General features: G+C 34.7%; 1 protein-coding gene across 6 annotated transcripts in view; it reads right to left on the reverse strand.

Moving 5' to 3' along the window:
* PCLO (piccolo presynaptic cytomatrix protein) overlaps positions 1-12072 on the reverse strand; it is a 371480-nt gene that overhangs the window by 6679 nt on the left and 352729 nt on the right. For all 6 annotated transcript variants that reach the window (XM_084534908.1, XM_084534909.1, XM_084534911.1 and 3 more), the window contains 2 exons: positions 5119-5253; positions 4354-4499 (listed from right to left, as the gene is read on the reverse strand). In XM_084534908.1, coding sequence (XP_084391034.1) covers positions 4354-4499; positions 5119-5253 — 281 coding nt within the window. The remainder of the gene's footprint in view (positions 1-4353; positions 4500-5118; positions 5254-12072) is intronic.

Below are 12072 nucleotides of genomic sequence, written 5' to 3' on the forward strand. Positions count from 1 at the left end.
ACAGGCTGGGAGAAGAGTGGCTGGAAAGCTGCCTGTCAGAAAGAGACCTGGGGGTATTGGCTGATAGTTGAATATGAACCAGCAGTGTACCTAGGTCACCAAGAAAGCCAATGGCATCCTGGCTTGTATGAGAAATAGTGTGGACAGCAGGACTAGGTAAATGATTGTCCCTTTTTACTCAGCTCTGGTGAAGCTGTATCTTGAATATTGTGTTCAGTTTGGGGCTCCTCACTACAAGAAGGACATTGAGGTGCTAGATCATGTCCAAAGAAGGGCAACAAAGCCAGTGAAAAGTCTGGAGAACAAGTCTTATGAGGAATGGCTGAAGAAACTGGAGTTATTTCGCCTAGAGAAAAGGAGGTTCAGGAGAGACCTTATCACCCTCTGAAAGTAAGCTCTGGTGATATGTGTCAGTCTCTTCTCCCAAGCAACTAGCAATAAGACAAGAGGAAATGGCCTCAAGTTGCTCCAGGGGAGGTTTAGTTTGGATATTAGGAAAAGTTTCTTTACTGAAAGGGTTGTGAAGTATTGGAACAGGCTGCCCAAGGACATGGTTGAGTCACCATCCCTGGAAGTCTTCAAAAGATGTGCAGATGTGGTGCTTAGGGATGGGGTGTAGTGGTAAAGTTGGCAGTGCTAGGTTAGCAGTTGGACTAGATGATCTTAGAGGTCTTTTCCAACTTAAGTGATTCTATGACCTGATTAATTCTTTGGATTTATATGTTTCTTTTAGGTGTTTCGGGAAAGAATACATTTAATAACAGATACGCTTCAGAGGGGTGAGTTATCAATCAGATAAATTCTAGTATTTATTAATTTTTGATTAACCAAATTAACAATCTCAATACTTTTATATTTTATCAACTGTTTTCCAAAAAGAAAAAGAACTTATTAAAAATGGATATCCATGATAGGATTAGCAGCAGGTTAGTAATATTCACAGTCACTGAGCAGGGCTCAGGCAATGAGCAACTGAGGTAACAGATAATAGTAGGAGGCTATCACCCTCTGTGTGAACCAGCAGGAGAGAAAATGGGGCATTTTGTTGCTTGGTTTCATATATCTAGGCTAACAGCAGAAGAATGGCAGAACTGAAGAAGTTTGTACTCCACAGAGATTTTCAAGACCATACACTACACAGACATTTAACAGAACAGTAGAGCTAGAGTTTCCAGTAATCAAGAATATTAACATTTCTGAATATTTTCCATTGTGATTTGGGAAACTAAGTAAAAAATTGCAAACTTTTCAACAGAAAGAAAGAAAAAATAAATAAAATTAAAATTAAAATTAAAAAAAGAAAAAAGAAAGAGGGAGAAAGAAATTTACAGTCATTTTCCTGGATGAGTTTCCCAGTTCACTGGCCAGTTTTAATATCAATTGGCACATAAGATACTTAGCTTGGACACATCCATGTGTCTCAGTCAACAGTTTTGATGAGGGAGGACCAAATAAGGGAGCAACAGGCACAGAACTATTAGAGAACCCCGCTGCATTCATCAGAAAGCCTGCCTCTGGGGAAACCAGGTAGCTGTGTCTTTTACTAGCGGCTTTCTATGTCACTTGGTTCAGTGTCTCCTGGAAGTGTGGATGGACCAGAAGCTGGCAAAACATCTGTGAAAAACATTCTTCTGTTTTTGTTGGTTACCTTTACATAGAACATTCTGTAATTTTAATTGCAGCCAGCTAGTCAGGCAGAAGCCAGCTAGGAATAAGGCAAAGCATCCAAGAGCCCAGTGCTTTCCAGAAGGGTCTCAGGTAGGTTGCCAAGGAACAGGGAAATCAAGAAAGTGAGCTGCCAGGGGCTGAGGCAAATGCCTGTCTGAAACTTGTCAAAATGTTTTGATTCTGTCACATCAACACTTTTGGGACAGAAAAAGTTTCTAACAGAAATTTTCTGTCACTTCTGTTCTTGATTCTTTTCTCCATTCCTCCCAGCTGGATCCCTAAAATCTGTCTTCTTTAGATTGTTTCTTCTCTCAGCATTGTTTCTTTCCTGCTCTAGGCTGTAAATTCCAGCCTTGTTATCCTGATTGAGCTAGTCTCAATTTCTAATGCTCAAATGTGTTTTTGTTTTCTTATTTCCAATACTCTTGACCAGCCAAGTCTAGCTTTTTTTTTTTTCTTTTTTCTTTTTTTTTTTTTTTCTTTCTTTATATGATTACCATGTTCAGTTTCCTCTTATTCCCTCTCCCTTGTCTTATTTTCTTCCCCTATCTCCTAGCTCCATTTTTGTTCTCTACATTCTGTTTTGGTTTCCTTTCCTTCTTGTCCAAATCTCTTTTGACAATGTCCATCTCTTTGACCCTACATATTCATCACTCTCAAATTCAGCATTCAAATCAGCCAGTTTCATGCTTTCCAGTAGGAACAGATTGACTGATAAGCATGATAAATATATAAAACAGATGTACTGAGTCAGACCAAAGATCTCTTTAGGCAAGTGTTTTGCTTCCAAAAAATGTATAAGGCAGTACATTACGTATGCACAGTAGAACAATCGTGTAGTGGAACGTTCCCAAGATACCTGCTATGTTCTATGGATCATTGACTTCCTGACTCACAAGTAGCATGTTTGTGTTAATAGTCTACAACAAATTTTTCCCATGAATTTGTCCTATCATTTTCTCCAGGTACTTTGTTTCATGAAAACATTTAGCATTCAGAGTAACTTATTGTGATAGATTTTACAGCTCAGACTCTGAGCTGCATGAAGAAGTAACTTCTTGTTTTAAACTTGCTGTTTGCTAGTTTTTCTTGAGACCCTCCAGTTCTGTACTCAGGGACAGAGAAAGTGAATTTCTATGACAGTTATATAAAAGACAATTAAAAACAGAAAGCCTTTTTTTTTTTTTTTTTTTAGGTAAAGTATGCAGCATCAGTGCATATTAAAATACTTCTGAGGAAATGTTGCTAAATCTCAGGCTGACTATGACTACTTTCCTAGTATCCCTTACTCCTTAACAATTTGATAACTCATTTTCCCTTAGGACTCAGTTCTTCTTTATTGTGTTCAACCCTTTGAACTACCACTGGAAGCATAGTTTTTACAGGAATGTTAGCTCTTAAATTTTGACAAGACTTTATTGATCACTCTGGATTTTCACGTTTAACATCTAACATCTTTAATAAATATACTTAACCTATTTAATCAATAAGCATGTTAGAATGCCTTAACACAGGGAAAACAGCATCTATTTGTGTTGGTGTCTTTTGCTAAGCAACTTCCATTTTAGTTTTAATTTTAACAATGCAACCAATAAGCATAATGTAGGCATATAGATATCCAATCTAAGGTTAGTAATCAAAACCTATTTGTCTTGTTTAAGTCAGTCATCCACATGTAAAGGTATACCTGGCAGATGCTGGTACACCCAACCATTCCCTCCATTTGTTTTTAAGATTTGTCTATCATCTAGAATTGTCTCCACTGACTAGATGAAGCCTGAGTAATTGGTTTAGCTATCTACTGATGTGAAAGTTCATGAAAGTAGATAAAGTGAATCCTACCCCTCCAAATAACCATATATAACCAAGTGATCAAATCTGCCTTAACACAATCAGCACTATTCCTGAATTCCCACCTAAGTAAATAAATAAAATAAAATAAAATAAAATAAAATAAAATAAAATAAAATAAAATATTGATGTGCCACAGACAAAAAATACAAATACACAGAGCAAAATCCCCTTTACAAACATACACAGGGAATATTTGCTTGGCATAATCTGTGATTCTACAATGTCTGAATTTATTGTTGTATTATTGTGTCTGATTCGAGGCACCACAACCTTTAAAGATGATGATGAAAGAATGAAAAAAAAATATTTAAGAAACAGACATATCTAAGAAATCTGGATTATTTAGTCTAGAAAAGAGAATGGAGAAATATTTCTGTATGTAGACTTTTTTTTTTTTTTTTTTTTTTTAAATAATAAAAAGAATGGTTATCCATTTTCCTGTGTGCTCTGTGAGGATACTTAAGGATAAGTAAGCCTGAACAAAAATTGGGCATATTTAAATTAGATAATACACTTAACTTTCCAAATATATAGAAAAATATATTTTGGAAGACATATATAATTTCCTTCTCTAGGGGATTTTAAGAACAGGTCAAACCTTAAACTTTCAGATTTGGTCTATAAATATTCTTCCTTAGTGTGGGAGGTGATGGATTAAATAATCATATTAAGTTTCCCCCCTCTTAATATTCTCATTATTACATAATAGTGTTATTTCCTATGTAATTTTTATCTTTTCAGCAGACAACTGGGATAGGAAATTGATCTCAAATGCCCATAACACAGCATGGACAACATACAAAATTAGGTTTTAATAAGATGCAGAATTACCTGAAGAGAATGCCCAGCAGGACTCAAACTAAATCTAAATGTTTCATTGAATGAAGGCTCTCGGTCATGCCTGCATACTCTGGTTTTCTTCTTAATTACTCTCTTTTGTGTAGAGATGTTGACAACATACAGCTTCACATACAGGTCTGTGGAATTCAACAGCAATTCAACAAGTTAAATACAAAACCTTCTAAATAAACTTTTTTGTTAATGATTTCAGTGCAGGGGGAATATTGAGAAGAAACCGAACAAGGTGCTCTAAAGAGCCATGTTCTGGTCTCATTTACATTGTTTAAAAATGGATCTACCCTACTAAAATCCAAGGAAATTACTTCGTGTTTACAACATTGTCATAAAAAGAAAAAATAACTTGCTGTCTTCATGTGTGTATGAAAATATTATTACTAACATGTTTTTAATTTTAGCAAGCTTTTTCAACAAAATACAAATTTTCACAAAATATCATTGTTCTTTTATAACCTGAGGAGTTACCATTTTTATTCAAGTTAAAAAAGGATTAATTTTTAAGAATCAGAAGTACATAAAAAGATTAACTTCTGAGAGTTAATTTGCTTCTATGAAATGATTTTACTTTCATTAAAGTTATTCATAGGAGCAAAGAACACTTCAAAAGATATCCTATGGAATATATCATACTGATTAGGAAGCAATTTTCTTTCCCAATTTAATGGTGTTGTTAGAAAACTTCAGGTACATCCTACTTGATGTTTTAATAGTATTGTGAAGTTGGTTTCTTTGTAATACCTGGTAGATGATCTGGAGATTTAAATTTGTATGTGATATTTCTGCACTGAAGGATTTCTACTATCAGCTGTTCTCCATCTGTCTTCATTTCCTTTTTTAATGCAATCTTGATTTCACCCATAACCTGTGTTTTACCTGGAAGATCAGAAAAAAAAAAAAAAAAGAAAAAAAAAGAAAAAAAAAGAAGAAAAAAAAAAAGAAAAAAGACTCATTAAAGTAAATGGAAAATGAATGTACCTTAAATAATGTGGAAAGAAGTCAAAATTTCTGTTTCGTTGTTGGTTTGGGTTTTGATTTTTTTTTTTATTATTCATTTTTGTTTTGTTTTGGTTTGTTTGTTTGTTTTAGGACAGATTATATATTTAGGAGTATTAAGATAATATTTTGCTAGGATAAACAAATTGTAGATACATGCAGTACACTTGCATAAACATATTACGTGCTTCAGAATGTATTTGCTTTGGAGGAGCTTTGTTCAAAAGAATACAAATTGCACTGAAAGTCATAACAAGTTATGTAATGATCACTACAAATCACCTTTTCAGAAGACTTTACTACAAGATTCGGAAGTTATCCCATTTTTAAAACAAACAAGCAATATTTGCTTGAAAATATTGCTTATATATATGAGTGTTGAAAAATATTCTGTAAGTCAATGAATTAAGACATTGGTGAAGTTAGCATTTCACCTCCTTCCTGGTATGGAGCAATATTATTTACATAATTTAAAGGAAAGTACTCACTGTGACCTTTAACTAACTGATTTTTTTTTTTTTTCTTATGGGGGCAGAAATGCAAGCCCATTTTTTCTACAGTGTATGGATATTTCTCAAAATCAGTCCAGAGATAGAGATAGGCACAGAATGAAATTTAGGCAGAGCTGTTTTGCCTTTCCCCTGCAAGACTATATCTAGGCCAGACAGAGCACACTAGGGCTACGTACTCCAACTGCAGTGGTACAAGCAGAGCCCAAGTCCGTCTTGGACTATAGATATCACAATGCCATCTATAATAGCATCATGCCATCATAGCATCTGTGCTCCTATATCTATATTTCTGCTACTGTTAAATATTTTTTCACCTTCCTCTTCCCTTTAGACATTAGTGGAAAAACAGTCAAGCTTCTGGAAGTCTTTGGGATCTAGTTTCTGGTGACAGCATGCTGAAGATTTAACTCATTACCAGGAAATTCTGGATGCTGGTGCCAAGATGTTGCAAGGAGCAAAGCAATTCTGAAGAAATTAAATAATTATGATACATTTGAAGAACCTTCTCTCTTAAAGAGTAGAAAGCTACCAGGCAACATTTAGAGATTACTTGCATGTATCTTAAGTGCATAACCAAATTTAACTAATCTCTCACTAAAGAATCCAGGTGCTATTTCACAGATATCCATGAACAATTTTACATTCTATTTTTCCTCTATAAAATATTTTTGGGGATCATGTTGAAAAATTAATTACAAATAATCACAGCTACAACCTGGCCCCTCAACCTTCCTCACAAATTGAAGCTGGAATCTGACTTAGTTACAGTCAATAACAAATTTGCAATTGGGTTTCAGCTGGATCAATGTTTCACCCATAGTCTATAAGGTGGAAGAGGACCTTTCAGTAGGCAAGTGATTCTTTCATTATATTTAAAATTCAAAAAAAAACTTCCTATATGTTTGAACATGAAATGGTAGGATTTTCCTTTCTGATATGTGCTTGTGCAAAGAGAATGGAGTCTGCAGCTTTTGATGGTAGCAACAAAGATCGTTGGGATCAAAGGAGGGAAGGCTAAAAATGTCTGTTTTTCATTAATTGGTTCCATCAGGTGTGTCATCAAGTTTTAATGCCCTTGCTGTGGAAAATGCTGAGTGCCTAATGGGTCTAATCTGGCTAAACTGTGGATTTTGACTGACTGGAAATGGATAGAGGAAAATAAATAAATAAATAAATATAAAATCCTCTGCATTGTGGATAAACTACTAAATAACACTGTGATATATCTGACTGAAAGATACTGCATAAGTATGCCTCTTCAATCAATATCGGTTCCTGCATTGACTCCAATGACTGACTTTGAAAAGACTCCAGCATAACCTCCTGTTAGTTTCAGGCAATCTTTAGTTAACCACAGCCTTCCCTAAGAAATTTTCTAGGGTTATTTATTTTACCTTATTCCCTCTCTGTCCTTTAAGATTTAGTCACAGTATTTGATAGGATATCTTTCTTGATTACCTTAGCAACTTTTTTTTTTATTATTATTTTTATTTTTTCACTTAAATGTGCTTTCAACCTAAAATGAGATAAGGTGGGTAGGATGCTATCTGTGACTCTGAAAGCTAGAAAAAAGGAGAAATGCTAAGAATGTGACTGAAAATTCCAGTGCCATGTCTCAGTATATGGAAATTTTCCATAGATTATTCTGTATCCCCAGATACTCTTTATGACAAAAAATCCTGCTGCACTACTTAGGCCTCATGGGGAAAAAAGTGATCTCCAGCTGTGAGCACATGAAGCATGATAGCTCTCTTGTACTTCCATACTAATTTTAATTTCTTTCACAGAATGCAAGGAAAAAGCCTTGCCACCAGCTTTATGATACATTGCACTAAAATAATCCACCACTGTAAATCCTAGCAGAATTTTGAATAGTCAGGAGAAATTCATCTTCCTTCCACTCCTTGACATTTTTCCTCTTTTACATGTTCTTTCACAACATCTGTCCTTTGACAGGTCCATAAGAGTAACTCAAATCTACATTGCTCTGTGGATTTGATTCTTTACAAAGATATATATTATATAGATATGTAATATACATATATTGTTTATTATATATATATATAAAGAATATATATATATAAGAAACAAAATAATGAGGGAAAATGTTAATATAGGGCAGTTTATGATCTGTTGAGAGAGTTCACAGCTGGCCAAGATGGACATGAATGCACTTTGACGGATAAAGCAGAAATGATGTTGCTTGGGATGTCATGTAATGTGATGACCTTGAGGATTGCACTGGTAAGAATAGCTCAGAATGTAGTGCTCAGGTGTAAGCTTTTGCATTTTTCTATAATTTTAGAAAACATTACTAATAACTGATGTATGAATAGAATTTATTATGGATATTTTGCTGATGATTGCATGATGATAAGCAAATGCTACAATTTAAAAAGCATTTAAAATCTTTCTATGAAAGCACTAATATAGCTTTCTAAAACAGTGGAAAAACATTTAAAATTTCAATATTACTATTTGCTTGAAAAAAAAAAAAAAGGATTACAGATGAAACAGGTGCAAACTAGGATTATCACAGAGGCTAAGAACCATATAATAACATATTAAAAAAAAATACTTTCTAATATAGCCAACAGTCAATGGCTGGAGGTAAAAACAAACAAATAAACAAAAAGTGTAATTGCTTTACACAAACATATGATGGAACAAATATTGACAGGGACAGTCTATATACAAACTGATTTTGTGTTATATTTTATATTTCACATACTTATCAAACACAAACTTACTGATAAAGCAAGAAGACAACAGTATTGTGTTCACTTTAGGAACACATTAACAGTAGCTAAAAAAGTCTTCAAATACATAGCTATGATTAAACATTTCAGTAGTTTTTATTTTATTTTTATTTTTTTTTTAGCAATTAAAATGGTTAATTAACCAAATTACTACATGGTATTTTGAGAAGTTTAGAGGTTTGAATTTGCCATTGGGATGGAAAAACAATCTGTTACTCCTGCAGAACTATCACACTCCATGCTGTCAAAGGTTAACTAGTTCTGTTATTAGTCTTAAATGACTACTTCTGTAAATCAAAGGATGTAACACTGTGTACTGCTGACCATTGCTATTTGAAATTTTGTAAAAATCATAAATTAAATTTCAGCTTCCAAGGATTGATTACTATGGATAGTGCTGCCATAACCCTTTGATCATATGCCTGTTGCCCACCCAAATTACCTAAGACAGCAGTAAATAGCTGTCTTCCATTGGTTCATGTTATCAAGGCTCATTCAGCAATACATTTAAGTGACCAGATAAATTTCACTGGCATGAATTTTGTCTGGTTTGATTGTCTAAATTTAAATGTCTGAGCTGATTTACACATTTATCTTAAAATAAGTTGAATTGCCTTCTGAGATTGGCTATGTCTATCAGCGTAGATGTATCAAGGGTGAGTAGGTTAAACCTGGAAATTTAAATAAAAGATGTTTAAATGCTGCTACATGATGAGCATCTGCTAGAGTTATTTGCTGAATGGATGCCAGATGGCCAGAAAACAGAATTAAGAAAATATGTAAATAGATATTTTGTCCCATGGTGGTGCATAAGTTAATACAAGATCCTTCTGTTCCAGTCTAGTGATTTGGAATATTAACGTAGTTGAATTAGAAATAAAATAGTAGAGATAATAAAGATATATACAAACACTGTCCAGAATTTTCAGTTTTCCAAAAGAAGTATATAATACAATTACTGTTTCTAAAATAGGCAGAAAATGCACTTCTGGAGCTTGCCAGAGCCCTGAACTTTATGCCAAAGGATTTAGAGTCACAGAAAACTCCTTCTGAAACACTTCTTGAGTGTGGCAATGTTAATTTTGAGTTATGATTTTCTTTATATAAGTTCTTTAAAACCCAGATCATCTTGTTATGCAATTGAAGAACTGAGATGCTAGAAAAAAATAATCATGACAAAGAAAATAAGCAAAAAAAATGCACAAGAAGCCAACTATAAACCAAAACCAGCTTTACTTTCCTACACTTGTGGCTACAGTCTACAGGATTAGCATGCCTTATCCACCATGCATGTACATGAGGTGCAAAGATAGCCATGGTTTCTTTTAGCAGGATTGCTCCTCCTATTTTTCCTTTTGTGTGCACTTAGAGAGATGGCTGTATTTTAAAGTGTAAGAATGTAAAGAATATATGTTCTTACAGGGACAGTCTTCAAATCCTACAGGAAAATTGTACTGTTTATTCACAGGAAACAGGAAAACAATGTATTGCACATTATTGATCAGCATGCAAGGTTTATTTCTACACTTTCTGATTATGAATATTCATGTTACATCCACATTTCTGAAGGCAATCTAGGTATTTCCTAGAGAGCAATCTCAGGTTTCCAAATATTGGTGCACAGCAGCATCTTGCAGTTGACTGCTGCAAACAAGCACCCTCTATAGAAAACCAAACACATTCACACTGCTTTTTCATTATACCTGTCTTCTGATCACCATCATGTTGCCTAGTGGTCCAGGAACACAAAAGTTAATTTTCTGATGATAGGCAGGGAGAGCCTGAGATAATTAGAGTTTCTTACTGTAGCCTGATTTTGATGGTGTATGGACAGCATGAAGTTGTCATGTGGAATGGAAAAGAAAATGGAGCATTTTGTGGTGCAGGACTAGCTGTGTTAGTGCTGATAGTTGTTATAAAACACAAGGAAACAAACACGTGCTCCACTCTATTGAGAGATGAGCATGCTGCCTCCAGAACCGGAGTCAGTCTTAGAAAGAGCAAATTGGTCTGTGCTAAAAGGAATCCCAGGAGAAAATTAAAATAATTCAACATGGAAATCAAGGAATCTGCATCAGGGAATCAGCCAAGGAGGAAAATTCTATGACAGTACGAATGTCAGTTATGATGCTGTATGATGCACCTCTGTGCATGTTCACTTGAGGAAGGTTTGGGTATAAGAAGCCTCCACAGATTTTTACAGCAGAGGAAGCTGGTATTTGGTACTTGTCTTGTTTTGGGAATGCGTTCCCTACTAGTAAAATGAAGTGAATGAGCTCTGTCACCCAAATTGCCTTAAAAACTTTTGAGTATAATGTGAAGTACAAATCCTTCTGAACCTGTTGCATTTATAATTCTGAAAGTGTATGTAATAAACCTCAGAATTTCCATAATCTTTCAGAGTGAGATGAAGAGATGAGTAATAGCATAGCGTCATCATAGACATATGATCAAAAATAAAGAATTCTTTTGCTAGATCTAATTTAATTTCCTTAGGTCTTTATCTGTATTGATACCCCGAGAGATTAAACTAATGAATTTCTGAGAGCTCTCTGTATTGTTCATTGACAGGATATGGGTACTTCCTTGCAGTATTTTACCACCTTTTGTCTCATAGATATGACCTGGAATGACCTGGAAATGGTACAGCTATAGTTATCTCTAACACTATGTAATGACACACAATGTCTTCCAGAACTGAGCAACTCAAATGCTGCTTATGTAGCTGTATTGCTTAAATCAATAGCATTTTGGTTTCAGCTATGTTAGGATATGATCATAATATTTAGAAGATCAAAATTTGTAGTACCATGGCATAAAATCTAAGAAATCCAAGGTGTGTTCTTGAGAACTTGATTTGAAAAAGGAAATTGTACAGAGCTGCAAGGGGAACTGTAAATATGGAAAATCATCAGAGAGAGGCTAAAATCTATGCCTAGTTCAATCTCCTGTCCCTTACTAGTTCTCTGTGATCCTAGACTTATTCTCTGTGCCTGATCTCAGAGACAATAACACCCACTTCACTAACTGAGATTTTTTTGGTTTTATTAATTGCAATTGTGTATATTTTAAAGAGAGTAATGTACTGCTTTGGTAACGTAAACATGAACAGGACTTCAGCATATGATCCCTAATCCTATGACAAAATATAAGACCTAAATAGGCTGATGAGGATCCGTGCCAACATTATGGCCACAAAATATATCACAGGAAGTTCTGCACCAACATGCAAAAGAACCTCTTCATGGTAAGAGTGATGGAGCACTGGAATAGGCTGCCCAGGGAGGTTGTGGAGTCTCCTTCTCTGGAGATACTCAAGAACCTGCTTTGGCAGGGGGGTTGGACCTGATGATCTCTTGAGCTCCCTTCCAACCCCTTCAATTCTACAATTCTGTGATTACATTTCCCTCCACCGACAATCCATGGAG

Source organism: Aythya ferina (genome assembly GCF_964211825.1).
Source record: "Aythya ferina genome assembly, chromosome: 1".
In the NCBI taxonomy this organism is placed as follows: Eukaryota; Metazoa; Chordata; class Aves; order Anseriformes; family Anatidae; genus Aythya; species Aythya ferina.